Consider the following 27,707-nt stretch of genomic DNA (forward strand, 5'->3'; position numbering starts at 1 on the left):
AAAAGGCAGTTGATAGTTCTCAGGCAAATAAATCTTAAATGTACAGTTTCAAGTGCAATTTCACTAAGACTCAGGCACCTTAGGTCAAACAAATTAAGCTACCCACTTTCAAAAGGCTCTATTTGAATTTCTTTTCCTCTTATGGAGAAAAACAAACAAACAAACTTTACTTAGTGGAAAAATATGATGGACTGAAAAATCTGAGGCACAATATAATAGCTTGATTAAACCAGATTATGTTTTTATATGAAATGGTATGAGAAACAATCTATAAATTTTTAATAAGCAGTGATTCCATAAATAATATGGTAAGTAACTCTAACTTAAGTAATGAATAAGCTTTAATCAAGGCTTTTCTTTAATAATAATATCAAAGTTTAACTAAGATACCTTTAGTTAAAAACTCTCCTATGTCAGGTTGCAATTTGAGACATGATTTCATTTAGTGATTCTTAAGAAGTTTTAGATATCACCTTACAAAAACAAGATGCAGAATTCAACAGTACAACTAAGTGAAGATAATGTAAGGAACAGACCATTTATATTGGGATAGAATACATATTAAGTGAAATTAGGAACCCACTACTTAATAAATCAAGCCCTTGACTTGAGGCTTGCTCTTTGAAACTTAGGACTGTAAATGGGAGGCTGAGCCCTGCTATTACCATGCCTAAGAGGCACCTCCATGGAAACTTTTTTGTTGCTCAGATGTGGCCTTTCTCTCTCTAAGCCCAACTTGGCAAATAAATTCACTAACACCCACCCACCCCACCCCTCAGCACACACACAAGGGACATGACTCCCAGGAAAATGAATCTCCCTGGTGACGTGGGACATGACTCCCAGGAATGAGCCTGGCCCTGGCAGCAAGGGACCAAAACTGCATACTTGACCAAAAGTGGGGGGAAAAGAAAGGTAACAAGCTGAGGTCACAGTGGCTGAGAGATCCCAAATAGAGTTGAGAGGCTATTCTGAAGGTTTCTCTTACACAAGCTCCACCTAGACATCCCAAAAGGCCACAGTACACCATGCCCTTAACAAAAGTAGTCCCGAAATACCTAGGTCCCTACCTGAGATTCTATAAAAGATTCACTCACTAAGTTTTTTGTTTGTTTGTTTGTTTTTAGGCAATTTTTTTTAAATATTCATTTTATTGAGATATATTCACATACCACGCAGTCATACAAAACAAAAGATTGTTCACAGTACCATTACATAGCTGTACATTCATCACCTAAATCAATCCCTGACATCTTCATTACCACACACACAAAAATAACAATAATAATAAGTAAAGTGAAAAAGAGCAATTAAAGTAAAAAAGAACACTGGGTGCCTTTGTCTGTTTGTTTGTTTCCTTCCCCTATTTTTCTATTCATCCATCTTTAAACTAGACAAAGGGGAGTGTGGTCCTTATGGCTTTCCCAATCCCATTGTCACCCCTCATAAGCTACATTTTTATACAATTGTCTTCGAGATTCATGGGTTCTGGGTTGTAGTTTGATAGTTTCAGGTATCTACCACCAGCTACCCCAATTCATTAGAACATAAAAAGGGCTGTCTATACTGTGCATAAGAGTGCCCACCAGATAGTGGTGTTATTTGCTGTCCTGAGTAGTATATTATATTGTATGACATGTTATTTTTCTTTTTATCATTTTTTCTTATTGGTAAAAAAAAAACAAAACAATTTTTCTTGTAGTAATCAGTATGTTCAAATGCTGATTGTGGTGATAAATGTACAACTTTATGATGATACCATGAACAACTGATTGTACACTGTGGATAAATGTATGGTATGTGAATATAACTCTATAAAATTGTAGGAAAATATATATATAGGAGTAAAAGTGTTGGAGAAAACATGGTGAGAGGAATGATGCCTCACCAATATGGACTAACTTTAGTGTGTAAATTCAGAATTGAATCTTAGAACACAGCCTAACGTGGACACAATAACTGTAATAGTCCCTAGATTGTAAGCTCTTACAGCAGTTAACTCTATCCCTGAATTGTAATGCCTGTCTCTAAACTTTGAGATGCTGATCCCCTAGTGTATAACCTGATTGGTCTCTGGAACAATGCATATCTCTGAGACACCTGAAACTCAGAGCTAGAGCTTGGCAGATATGAATGTCAGTATTAGTGCATACAGCCACTGTCAAAAAAAAAAAAAAAAGCTGAAAAAGACCCCAGACTTCAATTAGTGATGTGAATGAAGCAGGTCTGGTTAAGACCAGGGCAAGCCAGGCCAAAGGGTAAAGGTTGAAACCGACTGTGTTTTAAAACTTCAACTTCCATGTGAGACCAAGGAAAGAGATGTTTATTTAGTACAGGATCTATATTTTCTAAACAATTTAACTTGTACAGTGTGTTCAAATACCATAATTACATAGAACTTTGACTAGGAAGTGAGACCTGGTAGGTTTCTATAGGTTAATGTGAAATAGTGACACATCCCAGAGTCATTTGGGCAGATAATAAAAAAATATATTTACAGCCTCCCCCTCCCCAGCCCCGAGGATCTGGGGGAAGGTGCAGATGTGTTGGACATCCTCACCTGGACTGGTGTTGATGTTGTCACAAACATTGGGACTGGCGGTTTGATGTGCTGAGCCCTCAAGCATGGGACTTGCCCTTATGAAGCTCATTACCACAAAGGAGAGTCTAAAGTTGTATGTAATGGTGTCTAAGAGTCTCCCCGAGTACCTCTTTGTTGCTCAGATGTGGCCCTCTCTCTCTCTAACTGAGCCATCTCGACAGGTGAACTCGCTGCTCTCCTCCCTACGTGGGACCCAACTCCCAAGGGTGTAAATCTCACTGGCAACGCAGAGTATGACTCCCGGGGATGAATGTGGACCCGGCATCGTGGGACTGAGAGTATCTTCTTGAGCAAAAGGGGGATGCAAAATGAGATGAAATAGTTTCAGTGGCTGAGAGATTCCAAATGGAGTCGAGAGGTCACTCTGGTGGACATTCTTATGCACTATATAGATAACACCTCTTAGGCTTTAATGTATTGGAATAGCTAGAAATAAATACCTGAAACTACCAAATTCCAACCCAGCAGTCTGGACTCCTGAAGACAATTATATAATAATGTAGATTACAAGGGGTGACAGTGTGAATGTGAAGACCTTGTGGATCATACCCCCTTTATCTAGTGTATGGATGAGTGGAGGAATGGGGATAAAAACTAAAGGACAAATGGAGTGGGATGGGGGGATGATTTGGGTTTTTTTTTTCACTTTTATTTTTTATTCTTGTTCTGGTTCTTTCTGATGTAAGGAAAATGTTCAGAGAAAGACTGTGGTGATGAACGCATAACTATGTTATCATACTGTGGACAGTGGATTGTATATCATGGATGATTGTATGGTGTGTGAATGTATTTCAATAAAACTGAATTTAATAAAAAAAAAAAAAAAAAAAAAAAAGAGTGCCCACCAGAGTGACCTCTTGGCTCCTTTTGGAATCTCTCTGCCACTGAAGTTTATTTCATTTCCATTCACATCCCCCTTTTGGTCAAGAAGATGTTCTCCATCCCACAATGCCGGGCCTACATTCCTCCCTGGGAGTCATATTCCACGTTGCCAGGGAGATTCACTCCCCTGGGTGTCTGATCCCACATAGAGGGGAGGGCAATGATTTCACCTGCTTCACTCACTAAGTTTTATCTCTCAGAAACTTAAATCCACCATAGTGTTCCTATGGGAGACAAGTCCTAAAACCCAGAGGCAACAGCTTCTTTAAGATCGACAATCAGATGCAGCCCCCTTCCCTATACTGTCATAACTCACGCTGTCAAGAAGAGTTTCCACTAAACTGCTTTCTCCAAATTTTAGTTCCATTTTAAAACTGAAATAAAATCCAATCCTTGACTCCTTGACCCTGCGTTATACATTACCCTGCTGGAATGCTAGCACAATTTTTGTGAATTAGAAACGAGTGGACTGTCCACAAAGAAAGATGGTGTGAAAGTCTAGCTCAATATCTCAACATCACAGAGTACTCTTGATTCCAATGAGAAGACAACCTCTGAACAGAGCAAAGTGCTCCAGACAATCTCAGTGTTGAATTGTCTTGGCTTTTCTTTCTTACAATTAAAATGAAAAATTTCAAACAGTGCAAAATGCTTGGAGGAAACTTTATACCCATCTCTCTGAATCAACAGGGATACCCCTTTATGTTATGCACCTTGGTGATAAAGATAAGGACAAGTCAAATACTTTTTTTTTTTAGATTGGGACTTGGAAAGCCAAATTTTCGAATAAACCAGGAGCAATTTTCATATTAGTTTCCTGGGTTGGAAATGAAATGGAAATAATTCATGTAATATGAAGAACATGATAACAAGATAATATTACACTCAACTATCAGCTTTTCAATTATCTTCTTTTTCTGGCTTGTGGTTTTATTTACTATATACGGGCAATCATTTAATGATATAGAAGAGTACATGAATACGTTATCAGAAGCAACTTATTAATTTGCTTTATTTCTAAACAAATGAATGCTTTGCTTGGTGGTGTTTTGTTTTTTTTCCTCATGCTCTCAACCACATACTGTGGCTTTTGGAAAGGAATGTATTTCTTTCCCTTCTTATAAAAACCCTGGTACTCATTTAAAAAAATAAAAAAGGATGCTCTTATAAAGTGGTTTTTCATTCTGAACCAAGTAACAGACATTCTTCATCATACAGAGATCTATCAGATGAACATCTGCTATAGCATTAAAGCAGGAAATTAAATTCAGTGTATGATCCAAACTCATTAATGGAAGTCTTTTGGGAATACACATAAAAGATGACTGCATCCCAACATCATTGCCTCAAGACTGAAACATATGGTAGAACAAGTAAGAAACAGACTATTTTGATCTAGCTATGTATCCTGAACTCATGCCTTTGCCCTGTTAATGTTCGTTAAAATCTAAGGAATAAATTCAAACTTAGTTTTTTTTTTAAATACAATGATGAAGATTAACATAAATAAGGAAGTAAAGCTGACAATGACCAAAACTGCAAAATTAAACTTGAAAATAGACCCATCAAAAAGCAGCAGAATTACACAAATTTTGGTAACAAAGAAAAGTACAAAAATTTACCAAGGAAAAATTACACTTTGAATAATGAATTGAATCACACATATATTTATATTTTAAAAATCAGAAATGGTTAGCTAAACAGAAAATTGAGCAAGAAATTAAATTGGCTTAATAGAGCTTGCTCCAAAAAATTCTTTTAAAATGTCCCCAGGGTTGAAACTGCAGGTCAAAATATTCTGTTTCCACTAAGTATCCTTGGGAAGTAAGGAACTGAAGGAGAAGAGAATAGTTAAGTCTAGCATTCTGGATTAGGAAGTATGTTTGAAAAAGAGATCCATGGTATCATCACAGTATATTCTTCATCATGTGCTTTGTATGTAATACTGGTTATAATGGGGAGAGCTGTTGAGAATTTTATATGTCAATAAAATATTTTGTAGGCATGAAGGTCAAAGTCATGACATTATTTTGCCTTTACCACAAAATAAATATATATCACTCATTTTTTAAAATAAAATATACAGGAAAAAACCCCACTTAAAATACCTTTTGTTAAACTATAAAGCTATGATGACATCTTTGTAAAACAATAATAATGATTATGATGATGATGATTAATGTGGTAAGTGCACAAAGTTGGATAATTCATAGTGTATGCAGCATTACCTGTCTAGGGCACCTTCTAGGTGTTCATGGGAAACATCAAAATAGTAATTGGTATGCTCTCCACTAGTAAAGGCATTTGAACTTCCTGCATGCTCACTAAGAAACTGGCTATATTCATTTTCTTTCGGGTATTTCTTTGTTCCCAAAAACAACATATGTTCACAAAAATGACTTAAGCCAGGAATATCTGTAGGATCTGACAATGAACCTGAAAGAAAAGAAAAAACATATATATAATAAATCATTTTAATATGTGGGAAGCTATTAAGTATAGATGAATTACAGATGATCTGGAACTCTAGTTAGTGTGACATCTCAAACCATATAATTGGAGAAAGTTAAGTCTATGCTGCTCTAAAATGGTATTATTTAGGAGGCAAAACAGGACTCAGAATACCCAGATTCTAGCCCTACCTCTTGACATTAATTAGTTGGTCACCTTGGGCAAATTACTTAATCTCTCTGTATATTAATTTCCTCATATATTACACTGGAGGCTTGGGGGAAGAGTTGAATCCAATGTTCCATAAGACCTAGAACTTTCTGACTTATATTTTATTTCAGGAGACCATATAGTATCCTGAAATAACTTGGGATTGCAAGTTAGTAGCTCTACGAGCTGTAAAACTTTGAACAAATTACTTTATCTATTTTGCCTCAGTCACTTCTTATATATATATTGGGAATACTATCTTAGAGGGTTGTATGAGTACAAATTACATGATACCTGCAAACCACTCTGCAATGTGCTAGGTAATAGTTATTTGTTGAACATATGATAGCTATTACCTTATTTCCTCAATTCTAAAATGCCACTGAGTTAAACAAAAGCTTTTCAGAGAGACAAAAGGAAACACTGCTCCACTAAAAGTACATATAGATAAGAAGCAAATTGATTAAAGCAACATTAAATGTGCACAAGAGAATTTATGAAATATGGTATTAACTGTACCAAAGTGCAAACATTAGAATTGTTACTGTAAAGGATGGGAATGAATTTCTCCATTACTAGATCATTTTAGGTGGGACTCTATCAAGGGGCCATTGGTAAATGTATGATTATTTGACTCAGACAAATGTAGTTTACCAATAGCTATATAGGACTACTGTACAAAGTAAGGTACATCGAACTGGTAATTACTGGGTCTTTATTTGCAAAGATATGAAGACTTCTAATAAATTTCAACATAAGGTCAAAGAAATGGAACAAAGCTTAATTCATAATTTTAAATTGTACCTATGTGTACATCAAGTGCTGCTGATGACTTATCCGTTGTAGGGTCACTGATGAGAAGTACTTTGATGCCATTAGCCAGCTCTAGTCCACGGTATTCTCTCTTGTCTTCAGGAGATTTAATAATGTGATTTCCTATTCTCTTGATAGATGAATTATTCATTTTGCTGTAAGTCTTTTTTTGGAAACTGAAAAGAAAAGATTATTAATTGTTGGATGGTGATTGCCTATTTTTTTAAAAGGACAAAGAATAACATCAAGCAACCCCATATAATACATCATCAGATAAAAAAATTGCCAGGAAGAAATTTTATAGCACAAGGTGTAATAACTCCTTTCCTCCCTCTTGCCTGTCACTCTTTCAAGGGAATGCTAACAATATTGTTTTTGTGGCACAATAATGTATCTAGGAGACAACATAGAGGAGGATTTGAGACAGGGTTGGTTGGGCCATGTGCTGACGTAAGAATGGAGTTTTCAATTATCAGTAACTATTGCACACATATTTCATATTTGCCAGATAAAGTAAGGTGAGAGGTAGTGTGATGGTTAGGTTTATATGTCAACTTGGCCAGGTGATGGTACCCAGCTGTCTGGTCAAGCAAGCACTGGCCTAACCGTTGCTGCGAGGACTTTTGTGGCTGGTTAATAAACCAACAGGCTGGTTTATTAAATCATCAGTCAATTGACTGTAGCTGTGACTGATGACGTCAACGAAGGGCATGTCTTCCACAATGAGAGAAGGCAGTTAGCTGGTTTAATCCAATCAATCAGTTGGAGACTTTTAAGTGAAACAGATATTAGACCTTCACTTCTTCTTTGGCTCACTGGTGAAGCATTTCCTGAGTTCATCAAAGTTGCCAGTTCATTTCCTGAGGAGTTCATTGAACACGTTCGTCGAAGTTGCCAGTTCGTTTCCTGAGGAGTTCATTAAACATCTTCATTGGAGTTGCCAGTTTGCTGCCTGCCCTATGGAATCTGGACTCATGCATACCCACAGTTGCGTGACACACTTTTATAAATCTTATATTCATAGATATATCTCATTGATTCTGTTTCCCTAGAGAACCCTAACTAATACAGGTAGTATAAAGATATTAATGGATCAGCAAAAACATTGCTCAACTAATGATATTCAAAGATAGAGCAGAACTGGAAATCACAGGTCTAAGATGCGCTTACTCAGAACACAGGGAGCAACCTCCAATGAGGAACAATATTGTGAAGTTCCAATAAATAATAAGGAACCTAGGCTGTCTATGAAAACAGAAAAATCAAGGACATAAAACAAACAAACAAACAGACAAACAAAAAGTTGGAAGGACACCGAGTAATTTTTGTAATCTGGTTAAGAGGTGGATGCCAGAACAGAACAGTCCAGTGATTATAACAGAGATGAGACAGAAGTTCTTTTACAAAGGGCCCATGGTTTCCTCTGATAGTCCTCTTCTTTCCTCTCTAGGAAGGTGTCTTAGTTTCCTGGCTGCTAAAACAAACACCACAAAATGGGCTGGTTTAAACAAAGGGAATTTATTGGCTCATGGTATCAGATGCTAGAAGACTTGCTTCCTTCCGGGGTCAGTATCTTCTGGATGGCCGGCAACCCTTGGGTTCCTTGGCTTTTCTGTCACACAGCAATGCACATGGTGGCATCTTTTCTTTTCTCTTCCTGGTTTCATTGACTTCCAGCTTCTCACTGCTCCCTGTGGCTTCTCCTTCCATGTCTAATTTCCTTTTTATAAGGACCTCAGCCATAGTGGATTAAGGCACACCCTCATTAAGTTTTGGCACCTTAATTAATAAAATCTGTTTACAAATGGGTTCACACCCACAGGATCAGGGGTTGGGACCTGAACATGACTTTTGTGTGGTACGACTCAATCCCTCTGGAGTTCAAAAAGACATGTTCTTCCCACATGCAAAATACATTCATTCCATCATAACACTCCAAAAGACTTAAGTCATTTCAGTAACAATGCTAAGTATAATCAGCTATAGGTGTAGCCCATCCTGGGGCAACATTTCTGTCTGTGGTCCTGTGAAACCTAGAAACAAGTTATTTGTTCCAATATACAATGGTGGGACAGGCATTGCAAGAACATTTCCATTACAGAAGGGAGAATATAAAAGGAAAGCAAGGGTCAAAGGTCCCAAAACCCAGCTGGATGAACTCCATTAAATCTCACGGACTAAGAGTCATCTGCGGATTTTGTCTTCTGGGCCTGATGGAACAGTAACCCTACCCCTTTTAGGCACTTGCACAGCAGCCATGCTCTCCCCAATACAGGGATACAAACACAGGCTCAGCATCTCCAAGCACTGGGGTAGCAGCACTCTCCATGAACAACTTGGAGCAAGGTCCACCGCCTCCAAGTGCCAGGACAGGTGGTCTGTCCCCTCCAAGCACAAGCGCAGACCCGCACTTCTGAGGATCGAAGAAATCTCTTCAGTTCACACCTTTGCTTCCATGGTTCTGCCCTTGAAGTCATTCTTCCTTTAATTCACCCCTTCTCTGTCCCTTTCAATACAGACTGGCATTGGTTCTACTTGTACAAATTTCGCAAAAAAAACTTGTCAGCTTTACATGCAGTTCAAAGGGTTTGAACCATCAATCAAAAGAATTTTGCACAGGATATGACTCCCAAGGATGAATCGTCTTGACCAAAAGGGGGATGTGAAATGAAACAAAATAAAGTTTCAGTGGCTGAGAGATTCCAAATAGAGTCGAGAGGTCACTCTGGTGGGCACTTACGCACTATATAGATAACCCATTTTAGGTTTTAAAGTACTGCAATAGCTAGAAGTAAATACCTGAAACTATCAAACTGCAGCCCAATAGTCTTGACTCTTAAAGATGACTGTATAACAACGTAGCTTACAAGGAGTGACAGTGTGATTGTGAAAGCCTTGTGGCTCACACTCCCTTTATCCCATGTATGGATGGATGAGTAGAGAAACGGGGACAAAAACTAAATGAAAAATAGGATGGGGGGGATGATTTGGGTGTTCTTTTTTACTTTTATTTTTTATTCTTATTTTTACTTTTTCTGGTATAAGGAAAATGTTTAAAAAAATAGATTGGGGTGATGAATGCACAACTATATGATGGTACTGTGAACAGCTGATTGTACACCACAGGTGACTGTATGACATGTGAATATATCTCAATAAAACTGAATTTAAAAAAATTATTTTGCATAGTTATCCCTCCTGGATAACTACATTTCCAATCCTGACATCCAATGAAATGCCAGACTGGACCCATGCTTAGGCACACCCTCTTTAGCAAAGAGCTTCAATTAAACCTTTACAAAGAGTCCTGTTCCCTAGGGATTCACTTTCAGAAGCTCAGTGAGGTCCCTGATATAGCTACTTCTGGCCCTCATTTCAGAGCACACTATCTGGAGAGAATGAGGATTTTCAAGTCATCAGTTTCTGGTTTCTTTTTGCTTAAGAATTCAGTTCTTAGCTTATCTCTTTCCTCTCACATTTTACTATAAGCTTCAAGGGGAAACCAGGCTGCAACATCCACACTTAGCCTGGAAATCTCCTCAACCAAATATCTAAGTTCATCACTTGCAAGTTCTGCCTTCCATCCAAAATCAGAACACTATTTTGCCAAGTTCTCTGCCACTTTATAATAAGGATTGCCTTTCTTCCAATTTCCAGTGACACTTCATCAATTCTGTCTAAGGCCTCCCCAGAAAGAAGTAACTTTAACACCCATATTTCTACCAACATTCTATTCACAATGAATTATGTATTCTCTAAGATAATACAAACTTTCTCTACAGCTCTCACTCATTTTTGAGCCTTCACTAGTCTTCCAGCCTCTATCCATTACCCAACTGCAAAGTTGTTTCCAAATTTTGACATATTTGCAATAGCAGCATCCCACTCCTGGTACCAAAAACTGTCTTAGTTTCCCAGGTGCTAAAACAAATACCATACAGTGGGTTGGCTTAAACAATGGGAATTTATTGGCTCATAGTTTTAGAAAGGCTTGCTTCCTCCCAGGGTTGGTATCTTCTGCCTGGATGGCAATCTTTGGGATTCCCTGGCTTTTTTGTCACATGGCAATGCTCGTGGCAACATCTTCTCCTTTCTCTTCCAGGTTCTTTTGACTTTCAGCTTCTGGCTGCTCCCCATAGCTTCTCTTTCTGTGTCCAATATCCTTTTTATATGGACTTCAGCCATATTAGACTAAGGCCCACCCTCACTCATTTTGGGCACACTTTAATAACATCTTCAAAGGTCCTATCTATAAATGGGTTTATATCCACAGAACCAGGGGTTGGGACCTAAACCTGCCTGTTTATGGAGACATAATTCAATCCCCAACAGAAGGCCAGATTTACAGTGACAGGAAAAAGCTACCAACACACAACTCTGTAGAGGTTTTGGCAAATGTTAGTTAGTGCAATGACGGGATAGTCTAGCATCTGGGATAGTATATATGCTTTTGAGAGTAGAGTAGATGTCACTTTTGTTTTTCTTGGAGACAATGTCACTGCTTAAGAGACAAGAGGCTGAGCCTGCTGTTACTAGCAGTCAACATACCAATGAGATAAAACCAAAAATCTGTCTGAAACAACAGAGGAAAAATGATCCTGTGTTAGCACATTTGCTTCTTACCTGGAAGACAAAGAGGATTTGACTGTTTCTTAAAGATCTGATAGACTTCCAGATTTAAAGATAAATCAGAGGGGCCTAAGTAGTCCTACAATTATTTTGAATAAAATCTTCATTTTTTTGTGTCAAAATCTCTGGAGATTAAGGAAGAGAAAAATCCAGTTACCTTTATCAGTATAGCTTCCTCTCAGGAATTATCTATAGCTATTCTTATAATCTGAAAAACAATTAATAAATCACAGAGGTTTGCTCCTATTAAGACTGTCCCCAAGTTCTTTTGAAGAAAGCATATTTGGAATTTTAAAGATTAATTCTGTAGGCCATACTAAATGCATAATACTAGCTTTTAAAATCACATAGTACTTCACACAGCTATTGCTAATAGTCTTCCACTATTTATAAAAAAATGAGTTTCCTGAAAAAATAAAGTATAAAATACGATAGGAACATTTTTGGGATATAAGGTCACCACTGGAAAATTCAAAAGCAATTTGGAAACGAAAAGCTATTATTAACAACTCCTTTCTACTTCATCAGCCATAAGCCACTTAAATTCTATGTCAAAGAGAGAAAATGAAAATATCTGAGTGCAAAGTACAAAAAACAGTGTTTTGTGGCAAAGAAATTCTCAGAGTGACAGAAAATGGTCTATCTAAGCCTCCAGAGCAGGGCAAAGGGGCCCTCAGATAACAGTTCTTATAAGAACCAAAGGTTGTATTTTCTCAAAATAGGATTTAACCTCAGTTAAGGTATTTCCCAAAGGACAATGTTTGGACTGCAGCAAATGCCCTTCAGTACATAACTGGTTTCACAAACTTAAAATTTGGGTTTTCAAAAATGACTTCCAACTTAGCACCAACACTAAGTAAGCCATTAAGACCTCCAGCAAGAAGAGCAGCATTAAAAGGTGGCATAGGAGTTGGGGGCAAGATGGCAGACTGGTGAGCTGTATGTTTTAGTTACTCCTCCAGGAAAGTAGGTAGAAAGCCAGGAACTGCGTGGACTGGACACCACAGAGCAATCTGACTTTGGGCATACTTCATACAACACTCATGAAAACGTGGAACTGCTGACATCAGCGAAATCTGTAAGTTTTTGCGGCCAAGGGACCCGCGCCCCTCCCTGCCAGGCTCAGTCCCGGGGGAGGAGGGGCTGTCAGCTCCGGGAAGGAGAAGGGAGAACTGCAGTGGCAGCCCTTATCGGAAACTCATTCTACTGATTCAAACTCCAACCATAGATAGACTGAGACCAGACACCAGAGAATCTGAGACCAGCCAGCCCAGCAGAGAGGAGACAGGCATAGAAAAAAAACAACACGAAAAACTCCAAAATAAAAGCGGAGAATTTTTGGAGTTCTGGTGAACATAGAAAGGCGAAGGGCCCTGAGGCGCATATGCAAATCCCGAAGAAAAGCTGATCTCTCTGCCCTGTGGACCTTTCCTTAATGGCCCTGGTTGCTTTGTCTCTTAGCATTTCAATAACCCATTAGATCTCTGAGGAGGGCCCGGTTTTTTTTTTGTTTGTTTGTTTGTTTGTTTTTTGTTTTTTAATCCTTTTTTCTTTTTCTAAAACAATTACTCTAACAAGCTCAATACACAAAGCTTCAAAGACTTGCAATTTCGGCAGGTCAAGTCAAGAGCAGAACTAGGAGAGCTCTGAGACAAAACGCAATAATCCAGTGGCTGAGAAAATTCACTAAACACCACAACTTCCCAAGAAAAGGGGGGTGTCCGCTCACAGCCATCATCCTGGTGGACAGGAAACACTCCTGCCCATCGCCAGCCCCATAGCCCAGAACTGCCCCAGACAACCCAGTATGACGGAAGTGCTTCAAATAACAGGCACACACCACAAAACTGGGCGTGGACATTAGCCTTCCCTGCAACCTCAGCTGATTGTCCCAGAGTTCGGAAGGTGGAGCAGTGTGAATTAACAAAGCCCCATTCAGCCATCATTTCAGCAGACTGGGAGCCTCCCTACACAGCCCAGCAGCCCAGAACTGCCCTGGGGGGACGGCACTCACCTGTGACATAGCACAGTCATCCCTCAACAGAGGACCCGGGGTGCACGGCCTGGAAGAGGGGCCCACTTGCAAGTCTCAGGAGCCATACGCCAATACCAAGGACTTGTGGGTCAGTGGCAGAGACAAACTGTGGCAGGACTGAACTGAAGGATTACACTATTGCAGCAGCTTTAAAACTCTAGGATCACCAGGGAGATTTGATTGTTAGAGCCACCCCCCCCCCGACTGCCCAGAAACACGCCCCATATACAGGGCAGGCAACACCAACTAAACACGCAAGCTTGGTACACCAATTGGGCCCCACAAGACTCACTCCCCCACTCACCAAAAAGGCTAAGCAGGGGAGAACTGGCTTGTGGAGAACAGGTGGCTCGTGGATGCCACCTGCTGGTTAGTTAGAGAAAGTGTACTCCACGAAGCTGTAGATCTGATAAATTAGAGATAAGGACTTCAATTGGTCTACAAATCCTAAAAGAACTCTATCAAGTTCAGCAAATGCCACGAGGCCAAAAACAACAGAAAATTATAAAGCATATGAAAAAACCAGACGATATGGATAACCCAAGCCCAAACACCCAAATCAAAAGACCAGAAGAGACACAGCACCTAGAGCAGCTACTCAAAGAACTAAAGATGAACAATGAGACCATAGTACAGGAGATAAAGGAAATCAAGAAGACCCTAGAAGAGCATAAAGAAGACATTGCAAGACTAAATAAAAAAATGGATGATCTTATGGAAATTAAAGAAACTGTTGACCAAATTAAAAAGATTCTGGACACTCATAGTACAAGACTAGAGGAAGCTGAACAACGAATCAGTGACCTTGAAGACGACAGAATGGAAAATGAAAGCATAAAAGAAAGAATGGGGAAAAAATTGAAAAAATCGAAATGGACCTCAGGGATATGATAGATAATATGAAACGTCCAAATATAAGACTCATTGGTGTCCCAGAAGGGGAAGAAAAGTGCAAAGGTCTAGGAAGAGTATTCAAAGAAATTGTTGGGGAAAACTTCCCAAATCTTCTAAACAACATAAATACACAAATCATAAATGCTCAGCGAACTCCAAATAGAATAAATCCAAATAAACCCACTCCGAGACATATACTGACCACACTATCAAACACAGAAGAGAAGGAGCAAGTTCTGAAAGCAGCAAGAGAAAAGCAATTCACCACATACAAAGGAAACAGCATAAGACTAAGTAGTGACTACTCAGCAGCCACCATGGAGACGAAAAGGCAGTGGCACGATATATTTAAAATTCTGAGTGAGAAAAATTTCCAGCCAAGAATACTTTATCCAGCAAAGCTCTCCTTCAAATTTGAGGGAGAGCTTAAATTTTTCACAGACAAACAAATGCTGAGAGAATTTGCTAACAAGAGACCTGCCCTACTGGAGATACTCAAGGGAGCCCTACAGACAGAGAAACAAAGAGAGGACAGAGAGACTTGGAGAAAGGTTCAGTACTAAAGAGATTCGGTATGGGTACAATAAAGGATATTAATAGACAGAGGGGAAAAATATGACAAACATAAACCAAAGGATAAGATGGCTGATTCAAGAAATGCCTTCACGGTTATAACGTTGAATGTAAATGGATTAAACTCCCCAATTAAAAGATATAGATTCGCAGAATGGATCAAAAAAAACGAACCATCAATATGTTGCATACAAGAGACTCATCTTAGACACAGGGACACAAAGAAACTGAAAATGAAAGGATGGAAAAAAATATTTCATGCAAGCTACAGCCAAAAGAAAGCAGGTGTAGCAATATTAATCTCAGATAAAATAGACTTCAAATGCAGGGATATTTTGAGAGACAAAGAAGGCCACTACGTACTAATAAAAGGGGCAATTCAGCAAGAAGAAATAACAATCGTAAATGTCTATGCACCCAACCAAGGTGCCACAAAATACATGAGAGAAACACTGGCAAAACTAAAGGAAGCAATTGATGTTTCCACAATAATTGTGGGAGACTTCAACACATCACTCTCTCCTATAGATAGATCAACCAGACAGAAGACCAATAAGGAAACTGAAAACCTAAACACTCTGATAAATGAATTAGATTTAACAGACATATACAGGACATTACATCCCAAATCACCAGGATACACATACTTTTCTAGTGCTCATGGAACTTTCTCCAGAATAGATCATATGCTGGGACATAAAACAAGCCTCAATAAATTTAAAAAGATTGAAATTATTCAAAGCACATTCTCTGACCACAATGGAATACAATTAGAAGTCAATAACCATCAGAGACTTAGAAAATTCACAAATACCTGGAAGTTAAACAACACACTCCTAAACAATCAGTGGGTTAAAGAAGAAATAGCAAGAGAAATTGCTAAATATATATAGAGACGAATGAAAATGAGAACACAACATACCAAAACCTATGGGATGCAGCAAAAGCAGTGCTAAGGGGGAAATTTATAGCACTAAACGCATATATTAAAAAGGAAGAAAGAGCCAAAATCAAAGAACTAATGAATGAACTGAAGAAGCTAGAAAATGAACAGCAAACCAATCCTAAACCATGTACAAGAAAAGAAATAACAAGGATTAAAGCAGAAATAAATGACATAGAGAACAAAAAAACAATAGAGAGGATAAATATCACCAAAAGTTGGTTCTTTGAGAAGATCAACAAGATTGACAAGCCCCTAGCTAGACTGACAAAATCAAAAAGAGAGAAGACCCATATAAACAAAATAATGAATGAAAAAGGTGACATAACTGCAGATCCTGAAGAAATTAAAAAAATTATAAGAGGATACTATGAACAACTGTATGCCAACAAACTGGATAATGTAGAGGAAATGGACAATTTCCTGGAAACATATGAACAACCTAGACTGACCAGAGAAGAAATAGAAGACCTCAACCAACCCATCACAAGCAAAGAGATCCAATCAGTCATCAAAAATCTTCCCACAAATAAATGCCCAGGGCCAGATGGCTTCACAGGGGAATTCTACCAAACTTTCCAGAAAGAACTGACACCAATCTTACTCAAACTCTTTCAAAACATTGAAGAAAATGGAACACTACCTAACTCATTTTATGAAGCTAACATCAATCTAATACCAAAACCAGGCAAAGATGTTACAAAAAAGGAAAACTACCGGCTAATCTCCCTAATGAATATAGATGCAAAAATCCTCAACAAAATACTTGCAAATCGAATCCAAAGACACATTAAAAAAATCATACACCATGACCAAGTGGGGTTTATTCTAGGCATGCAAGGATGGTTCAACATAAGAAAATCAATCAATGTATTACAACACATTAACAAGTCAAAAGGGAAAAATCAATTGATCATCTCAATAGATGCTGAAAAAGCATTTGACAAAATCCAACATCCCTTTTTGATAAAAACACTTCAAAAGGTAGGAATTGAAGGAAACTTCCTCAACATGATAAAGAGCATATATGAAAAACCCACAGCCAGCATAGTACTCAATGGAGAGAGACTGAAAGCCTTCCCTCTAAGATCAGGAACTAGACAAGGATGCCCGCTATCACCACTGTTATTCAACATTGTGCTGGAAGTGCTAGTCAGGGCAATCCGGCAAGACAAAGAAATAAAAGGCATCCAAATTGGAAAAGAAGAAGTAAAACTGTCATTGTTTGCAGATGATATGATCTTATATCTAGAAAACCCTGAGAAATCGACGATACAGCTACTAGAGCTAATAAACAAATTTAGCAAAGTAGCGGGATACAAGGTTAATGCACATAAGTCAGTAATGTTTCTATATGCTAGAAATGAACAAACTGAAGAGACACTCAAGAAAAAGATACCATTTTCAATAGCAACTAAAAAAATCAAGTATCTAGGAATAAACTTAACCAAAGATGTAAAAGACCTATACAAAGAAAACTACATAACTCTACTAAAAGAAATAGAAGGGGACCTGAAAAGATGGAAAAATATTCCATGTTCATGGATAGGAAGACTAAATGTCATTAAGATGTCAATTCTACCCAAACTCATCTACAGATTCAATGCAATCCCAATCAAAATTCCAACAACCTACTTTGCAGACTTGGAAAAGCTAGTTATCAAATTTATTTGGAAAGGGAAGATGCCTCGAATTGCTAAAGACACTCTACAAAAGAAAAACGAAGTGGGAGGACTTACACTCCCTGACTTTGAAGCTTATTATAAAGCCACAGTTGCCAAAACAGCATGGTACTGGCACAAAGATAGACATATAGATCAATGGAATCGAATTGAGAATTCGGAGATAGACCTTCAGATCTATGGCCGACTGATCTTTGATAAGGCCCCCAAAGTCACTGAACTGAGTCATAATGGTCTTTTCAACAAATGGGGCTGGGAGAGTTGGATATCCATATCCAAAAGAATGAAAGAGGACCCCTACCTCACCCCCTACACAAAAATTAACTCAAAATGGACCAAAGATCTCAATATAAAAGAAAGTACCATAAAACTCCTAGAAGATAATGTAGGAAAACATCTTCAAGACCTTGTATTAGGTGGCCACTTCCTAGACTTTACACCCAAAGCACAAGCAACAAAAGAGAAAATAGATAAATGGGAACTCCTCAAGCTTAGAAGTTTCTGCACCTCAAAGGAATTTCTCAAAAAGGTAAAGAGGCAGCCAACTCAATGGGAAAAAATTTTTGGAAACCATGTATCTGACAAAAGACTGATATCTTGCATATATAAAGAAATCCTACAACTCAATGACGATAGCACAGACAGCCCAATTATAAAATGGGCAAAAGATATGAAAAGACAGTTCTCTGAAGAGGAAATACAAATGGCCAAGAAACACATGAAAAAATGTTCAGCTTCACTAGCTATTAGAGAGATGCAAATTAAGACCACAATGAGATACCATCTAACACCGGTTAGAATGGCTGCCATTAAACAAACAGGAAACTACAAATGCTGGAGGGGATGTGGAGAAATTGGAACTCTTATTCACTGTTGGTGGGACTGTATAATGGTTCAGCCACTCTGGAAGTCAGTCTGGCAGTTCCTTAGAAAACTAGATATAGAGTTACCATTCGATCCAGCGATTGCACTTCTCGGTATATACCCGGAAGATCGGAAAGCAGTGACACGAACAGATATCTGCACGCCAATGTTCATAGCAGCATTATTCACAATTGCCAAAAGATGGAAACAACCCAAATGTCCTTCAACAGATGAGTGGATAAATAAAATGTGGTATATACACACGATGGAATACTACGCGGCAGTAAGAAGGAACGATTTCGTGAAACATATGACAACATGGATGAACCTTGAAGACATAATGCTAAGCGAAATAAGCCAGGCACAAAAAGAGAAATATTATATGCTACCACTAATGTGAACTTTGAAAAATATAAAACAAATGGCTTATAATGTAGAATGTAGGGGAACTAGCAATAGAGAGCAATTAAGGAAGGGGGAACAATAATCCAAGAAGAACAGATAAGCTATTTAACGTTCTGGGGATGCCCAGGAATGACTATGGTCTGTTAATTTCTGATGGATATAGTAGGAGCAAGTTCACAGAAATGTTGCTATATCAGGTAACTTTCTTGGGGTAAAGTAGGAACATGTTGGAAGTTAAGCAGTTATCTTAGGTTAGTTGTCTTTTTCTTACTCCCTTGTTATGGTCTCTTTGAAATGTTCTTTTATTGTATGTTTGTTTTCTTTTTAACTTTTTTTTCATACAGTTGATTTAAAAAAGAAGGGAAAGTTAAAAAAAAAAAAAAACAAGGAAAAAAAAAAGATGCGGTGCCCCCTTGAGGAGCCTGTGGAGAATGCAGGGGTATTCGCCTACCCCACCTCGATGGTTGCTAACATGACCACAGACATAGGGGACTGGTGGTTTGATGGGTTGAGCCCTCTACCACAGGTTTTACCCTTGGGAAGACGGTTGCTGCAAAGGAGAGGCTAGGCCTCCCTATGGTTGTGCCTAAGAGCCTCCTCCCGAATGCCTCTTTGTTGCTCAGATGTGGCCCTCTGTCTCTGGCTAAGCCAACTTGAAAGGTGAAATCACTGCCCTCCCCCCTACGTGGGATCAGACACCCAGGGGAGTGAATCTCCCTGGCAACGTGGAATATGACTCCCGGGGAGGAATGTAGACCTGGCATCGTGGGACGGAGAACATCTTCTTGACCAAAAGGGGGATGTAAAAGGAAATGAAATAAGCTTCAGTGGCAGAGAGAATCCAAAAGGAGCCGAGAGGTCACTCTGGTGGGCACTCTTACGCACACTTTAGACAACCCTTTTTAGGTTCTAAAGAATTGGGGTAGCTGGTGGTGGACACCTGAAACTATCAAACTACAACCCAGAACCCATGAATCTCAAAGACAGTTGTATAAAAATGTAGCTTATGAGGGGTGACAAGGGGATTGGGAAAGCCATAAGGACCACACTCCACTTTGTCTAGTTTATGGATGGATGAGTAGAAAAATAGGGGAAGGAAACAAACAGACAAAGGTACCCAGTGTTCTTTTTTACTTCAATTGCTCTTTTTCACTCTAATTATTATTCTTGTTATTCTTGTGTGTGTACTAATGAAGATGTCAGGGATTGAGTTGGGTGATGAATGTACAACTATGTAATGGTACTGTGAACAATCGAAAGTATGATTTGTTTTGTATGACTGCGTGGTATATGAATATATCTCAATAAAATGAAGATTAAAAAAAAAAAAAAAAAAAAAGACATAATGCTGAGCAAAATAAGCCAGGCACAAAAAGAGAGATATTGTATGTTACCACTAATGTGAATTCTGTGAAAAATGTACAATGTTTTATACTGTAGAATGTAGGGGACCTAGAGATACCAATTAGTGGAGGGGGAATGATAATCTAATAAGAACAGATAAACTATGGAGGGTAATCTCAATGTTATGGGAATGCTCAGGAATGATTATGGTTTGTAAACTTTCTTGGATATAGTAAGATCATGTTGGAAGCAATAGAGTTATTTTAGGTTTTTTTTTTCCTCTTATTCCTTTGTTTTCCTAGGGGTTGTTAATTTTCTTGGGGTATGGTAGGAACATGTTGGAAGCAATGTAGTTATTTTAGATTATTTGTTTTTCTTACTCCTCTGGACATGGTTTATTAATTTTCTTGGGGTATGGTAGGAACATATTGGAAGCAAAGTAGTTATTTTAGGTTATTTGTTTTCCTTAATCCATTGCTTTGTTTGAAATGTTGTGAGGTTTTTTGGTTGTTGTTTGCCTGTTTGTTTTTAATTTTTTGATAAACAAAGTTAAAAAATTGAAAAAAAATCAGTAGAAAAATGGGAGTAAAAACTAAATGACAAATAGGGTGGGATGGGGGGATGGTTTGGGTATTCTCTTTTCACTTTTATTTTTTATTCTTATTCTGATTCTTTCTGATGTAAGGAAAATGTTCAGAAATAGATTGTGGTGATGAACGCATAACTATATGATCATACTGTGAACAGTTGATTGTATACCATGGATGACTGTATGGTTTGTGAATATATTTCAATAAAACTGAATTTAAAAAAAAAAAAGGAATAGGAATAAAATTTATTGCTACAAAAAATTAAAAAAATAAAAAAATAAATAAAAGGTGGCATAAGAGAGTTTGGTGTGCACCACACAGAATGCCTAAGCTCCCCACTGCAAAGGCTCTTCTAGAGGGAGGGAGGGGGGCTGGGATTCTAGTGATGGATTCTACTAAGTGGAACAAAAACCAAAGACTATTTTGGTTCCATTGCCATTATTTACACCCACCCTCTGCTGCTTGTCCCAACTAATTTGATTTAAGGAAAGGAGGGGTTACAAAGTATTAAAATGGATTAATATTACCTCTACTACTACTTAATAAAAATAGAACTTTAAAACTTCTATCCAATCCACAGCTGTCGTTAATAAAATATAGTTCACTTTATTGTCTTATTCTGTGAGAAGTAAAAAAAATCATTATCTAGATTAAGATAACAAGCCTCAACTATAGGCTACCTTCTATACTTTTTTCAGGGTCCAACCTCCTTTGTCCAGATGTTAATTTTCTTAAGAGAAAAAATATTTATATTTTACAACAAAGAGTAGGATACAGGTAGACAGAACAGCATGAGATCAAAAGCTCCTGGACCAATAACAACCACTTATAAATTATCAGAGACCATCACAGGCATGGCTGTAATTCATCTGGACATTGATGATGTGCCTGACTAATATCCCTGGTGTGGCTGAGAGCAAAGAATTGGATTTATTCTATAAAAATTAATCCAACTACTTTTAAACATTAGTATACAAGATCAAGGACAGCTATACAGTTCCAAGCTGGCAATACTGCCAAATCAAATATACTGACTTCTTAAGGAAATAAAAGTCAGAAGAAACAGTAGCAAAATTTTCAAACAAGACCCACTCCCAGCAATTCATATCCAACAGGCACAGTCTGTTTCTACCTACAGCATATCTATCAACATGTTCTTCAATGTTTTGATTCTTACCTTTTGGAGAACTGAAGGAAATGATCAGGAACCCCTCCTCTGTTGATGAATTCCTCAAGAGCTTGCCTGTCCCTGTATTTATACTCATGAGATCACATGTCTATTCATCGCAGCTCTTCATTAGCATAAAGCCTCCAAGAGTAATTTTATTTATTGCAAACATTCTCCAATAAGCACCAAACCCAGAGCAAGCAACCTAGTGCTACTCAAATGCTTTCTCAGAAATTTATTTGATATTTTTAACCTATCAAGTCAAAGTTTTAGGAGTAATAAAATTACTTTGAATTTTAGGGTCATTATCATACATTGGAAACTTTGTAATAAGGCAAAAAGAACTGTCAGTTTTCAGTATTCTGATAAAACGTGGAGATGTTTAATAGTTATAGCATATTTTGTAATCTTAGTCAGAATTAAAAACAATGACTATAATCACAGATAAAAGCTGGAAGAGCCACTAAATATTATCTAGTCCTTTGTGGTTCATAGGCTGGCAGCACTGGCTCTCGGGAGCTTGTCAAAAATGCAGAATCTCAGAAACCAAACACCTATAGAACCAGAACCGCATTTTAACATGATCCCCAGAGGGGTTAGTCCCGCACTGAGCTAGTCCAACTCCCTCATCTTACATATGAGGAAACTGTATCTCCCTCATCTTACATATGAGGAAACTGTATCTCAGAAAGATTAAATGACTTCACCAAGATCATAGAGCAAAAAGTTGCAATTAGAACTCAGCTCTTAACTCCCAGCCCTGTGTCCATTCTCACCACGCATACACCAAAAAATATTGAAGGAGGCCTGCTAAAGTCCAGGGGCTGCACGAAACATGTTGGCTAGAGCACAGACCTTGTTCTGCAGGAATCCAAACTAATGACAGGGACCCGTATGCAAACAGGTGATTATCTTTAAAGTATGGTGAAAAAGTTATCCTCAGGGCACAATGGGAATAATGGAAAGGGACACATGACCCTGTCTATGAGGGGAAAGAGAGGAGGTGAGCAGAAGCATGCCAAATAAAAGGCAAGGGGACAAAGTAGAAAGTAATAATATGAGCAAATAAAGGCCCAGAGGTGAGAAAAAGCATGAGGAATACGGTGAGAAAAGAAGTTTGGTATTAATGACACTACAATCAGAACCTCCACTTAAAGATCATGGAATTTAATCTAGACATGTAAAGGCTTAAAAATGCTGGTTTGCAAGTACAAATCCCCAAATACAAGGTCATTTCCAAATTCTCATACCAAGAGGTAATTTTATTATGCAAATAATCTTTTCATCAGAGACCTCTGCAGTTTTTTTTTCTCATATTTAAGTGTTTCACAGCGTATTTACTAGGAGATTGGAAGATTCTACTTTGCTTTTTGTTCCCTACCCACCCCATGACCCCTTACAAATTTAAAGTTAGAGCCAGCTTTAGAAATGGATGACCTATAAACCATAACAGGTGAGTGATTATGCTAGTAATTAAATTACAAATCAAACCTCCCTGCTGTGGAATCCACCCACCCACTCCCAAAATCACAGGTGGAAGCCAAGGCCTATGACACTTCTGCATGTGGAGGAGGGACCCAGAGAGAAAATGCCTGGAATCAGAACCACACCACAAATATCCCTTCTTTCCCTTAGAAGGCAGAGGTAAGTAAGCAGAAAGAATGACAAGGTAGTGGTGGTATGAGTCCTAGTTGCCTCAGTATATTAACATATATTTAAAACAAGATATTGCCAAGTATTATTAACGTTACTTGACGTAAAAAATAACAACACAGCCCTGGAACCCATCTGCCCAGGGTTCTTCAGTTATAGGGACAAGCATACCTCAGTTCCTACACCAGCTACATCATAAAGGTGAGTATAAACTAAAATCCTGTCAACTAAATCACATTCTCCTCTGACAAAAAGCTTTAGCCTTTGTTCCAGGCAGAATGTCATCTGTTCTAACTCTGCACCTTGGCCTCTATAAAGAGATTTACAATCAACAAATGAACTCCAAATGAATTAAAGTGGTTGCAATTTAAAGGAATCCTACAGCAGTATCATTTTAGAGGTAAGTGCTTTTGCAAATGTTGTTTTAGTTTTGGTGCACATATATCAACAGTTGTTAATTCTAAAAGTGACTTTGAATTTTATCCTCCTTCATTGGGTCCAGTGTAAAGAGCTGAAAAAGATTAACACAGAATACTTTAGACACTCTATGAAAGTTTAAGCAGATGAACAAAACCTCCATTTTCATACCTTTTGCCACATAGTTAACCGAGAGTGTTTCACAAGTATCCTTCCACAGGTAGCCTTCAGACTGTTAGAAAATAAGAGATAGACGCCACTGTACAAATACAATCCTAACAATCACTCCCCATTTTAAAAGTGCCATTTGTTTTATAAACTGCTCATTTAATCTTTCCAATCGCCCTAAATGGCAGGTTACAACATCTGCCAATTATCATCGTCCTCAACCCCAGATGAGGAAACTAAAGCTCAATGGATTAAGTGACTTGCCAAGGGTAGTCACGCAGTTGCTCAGTGGCAAAGCCGGAACCACAGAGGAAGAGGAAGCCGGGGGAAGGGGAGGAGCAGAAGGTGGTGCTTAAGGAAATCCTATTCGGCTTTCTTCTCCAATCCCTGGTTACCACCCCCACCACTACAGCCCATCCCTGACCCCATTCTTCTCCCTTACAATCCCAAATAACAAAAGGTAGGGAAAAAAAAACTTAAAGTAGGTCAAAAGAAATGTTCTCAGGAAAGTTTTCAGTTTTTCATTTCTTTCTCCTCATAGGAGAGACAGGTAATGGAAGGAGCCTGGAAGAGTGCTTTTTAATTTGCCAAAGAGATCTCTGGGGTGAGAACAATGATACTGTCTCACTATACATTGCCCATAAAAAGAAAAATGTATGGCAGGATTAAATATAGGGAAGGATTAAAGAGAGAGAGAGGTGGCAAGTACATAGGATTGTCTGTCTGAAAGGGCATATGAAAATAATTACTACAGTAGACATAGTGGGATTATGAGTGACTTACTTTTCAAAAATATACATTAGCACCAAATTGACAGGAAAAAAAAGGAGAAAATCATGCAATCATCTTAGTAGATGCAGCAAAAGTATTTAACCAAATTCAACAACTGTTCATGTTAAAAAATTTTTTTCAGAAAGCCAGAAATACAAGGGAGGAACATCCTTCATTTACAAAAACTACTGCAATTATCATACTCAGTGGTGAAATAATATAAATACTACCACCACCACCACCCTCACCTCTGTAATCATGAAGGAGAAGCCACTATTACATTTTCCATTCAACATTGTACTGGTAGTTCTTACCAGTTCAGTAAAGCAAGAAAAAGAAAATAATACATCAACATTAGAAAGGAAGGGAAAAAAAAAAAACGTTATTCACACAGACAACATGACTGTACACAGAAAATCCCAAGAACCTACTATTTTTACTTCTGGGTAAAATATAGTAGGCCATGACAACCTCATATTTCCACTTTGACAACTAGAAAAAGCCAAGATAAATTACAAAATCACATTTTCAAAGATATCGGAAAGTCATGGAAGTAATGAACTGGAGTTCCAGAGAGGAGAAAGCCTTTTGAGGTGAGCTGATGATCATCAACTGTTTTCTTCTCTGGGGGTGTTTGCCAATTCTGGATGCTGATTAAAGATCACACTTGGCCCAAGCAGGGGAATTCTACTTGGGGAAGAGAAATCAGAAAGGCTTTGTGGTGTTCACACAATTGCTGTGAAAAATTAAAGCCCTAAGAGACCCCAAACAGGCAGGTGATGCTCTCCAAAGACATTTTCTGAGATATAACTACTTACCTATCAGAATGGCTAAAATGAAAACGACAAAAATACCAAGGGTTAGAGAAGTTATAGAATAACCCAAACTCTCATACATTGCTGGTGGGAATGCAAATTGGTACAACCACTTTTTTTTAATGCAATTTTATTGAGATACACTCACACACCATATAATCCATCCAAAGTATACAATCAGTGACACACAGTATCAGCAAATAGTTGTACATTCATTGCCACAATCAATTTTTGAGCATTTTCATTACTCCAAAATAAAGAAAAAAATATAAAAAATTTTTTAAATAAAAAAAGAAATAAAAAAGAACACCCAAACCACCCCATACCTCATATCCCCCTATTATATATATGTATATTTCTTGTCATTATTTTATTACTCATCTGCCCATACACTGGTTAAAGGGAGTATCAGTCACCAAGTATTCACTATCACATGATAAAAGCTATTTGGTTATACGATGATCATCAAGAATCAAGTCTACTGGATTACTGTTCAACATATTCAGGTATTTCCTTCTAGCTATTCTAATACTCTAGAAACTAAAAAAGAATATCTATATAATGCATCAGAATAACCTCCAGATTGAACTCTGTTTGAGATCTCTCAGCCACTGAACTTTATTTTGTTTACTTTCTTTTCCCCCTTTTGGTCAAGATGGCATTCTCAATTCCACAATGCCAGGGCCATGCTCATCCCTGGGAGTCCTGTCCCTTGTTGCCAAGGAGACTTACACCCCTGAGAGTTATGTCCCATGTGGTGGGGAGGGTAGTGAGATTATCTGCAGAGTTGGCTGACAGAAAGAGGCCACATCTGAGCAACAAAGGAGGTCCTCTGGAGGTGACTCTTAGGCATAATTATAAGTAGGCTTAGCTTCTCCTTTGCAAGAATAAGTACAACTACTTTTGAAAACTGGCAGTATCTACTAAAACTGACAACATAATGCTGGTATTAGATATATATCCCCAATAAATGCATTTATATTTTCATAGCAATACTATTCATAATAGCCCAACCTGGAAACCATCAAATGCCCATCAACAGTGACTTGATACATAAACTGTGGCATAATCACACACTGAAATACTATACAGCAGTGAAAATGAATAATTTAGAACAAAGCACAACAATAAGGATGAATCTCACTAAAATAAAGTTGAGCGAAGGGAGCGAAACACAAAAGAGTAAATATGGTATCCTTTCATTTATATAAAGTACAAGAACAGGTAAAATCAATCTATGCCATTAGGTCAAAATAGTGGTTACCCTTGTCGGGGAGAGGTAGTGATTAGAAGGGAACATGAGAAGGGTTTCCGGGCTACATGTTCTGTTTTATAATCTAGGTGCTGGTTCTGTTTATGAAAAAATTCATCAAGCTGAACACTTATGACATATTTCAAAAAAGAATTTTTTTTTTAATATTACAAAACACAGCAAAATAAAATGGGGAAGAAGATACATTAATTCCTCTGGGCTATAAATCTCAACCACCAAAAGTTATCCCAGAAGCAGTACCACTCAGATATTAGGAAGTATCTATCCATACCAAATAGATGCTAAACTAAGAAGGCTCATTAAGAAGTAATAGTCCAATTAACATGATAATTATCTAAAGCTTCACAAGTGTGTCAATTATGTCTGTTGATGATATCTTGGCCACAAGAAATAGGAGGCCCAGTGTAAGTACAGCACAAGTCAACCAACTTAACCATACTTTAATAATAAAGTATGTTAAATCTTTTAACTCAAGACTTTACTCATTATGTATGATTTGAAAACTAGTTTTCAATAATTACTCAC

At 37.9% G+C, this 27,707-nt stretch overlaps 1 protein-coding gene across 3 annotated transcripts in view; it reads right to left on the reverse strand.

Annotated features, from left to right (window-relative positions):
* IDE (insulin degrading enzyme) overlaps positions 1-27,707 on the reverse strand; it is a 157,465-nt gene that overhangs the window by 94,569 nt on the left and 35,189 nt on the right. For 2 of the 3 annotated variants that reach the window (XM_037803782.1, XM_037803780.1), the window contains exons 2-3: positions 6,950-7,134; positions 5,713-5,920 (exon numbers count right to left, since the gene is read on the reverse strand). In XM_037803782.1, the coding sequence (XP_037659710.1) occupies positions 5,713-5,920; positions 6,950-7,134 (393 nt within the window). Of the gene's footprint in view, positions 1-5,712; positions 5,921-6,949; positions 7,135-11,581; positions 11,713-27,707 lie in introns of those variants that run through there. The other variant, XM_037803781.1, reaches the window with a different exon arrangement.

The sequence above is a fragment of the Choloepus didactylus genome, chromosome 15, assembly GCF_015220235.1.
Source record: "Choloepus didactylus isolate mChoDid1 chromosome 15, mChoDid1.pri, whole genome shotgun sequence".
Lineage (NCBI taxonomy): Eukaryota > Metazoa > Chordata > Mammalia > Pilosa > Megalonychidae > Choloepus > Choloepus didactylus.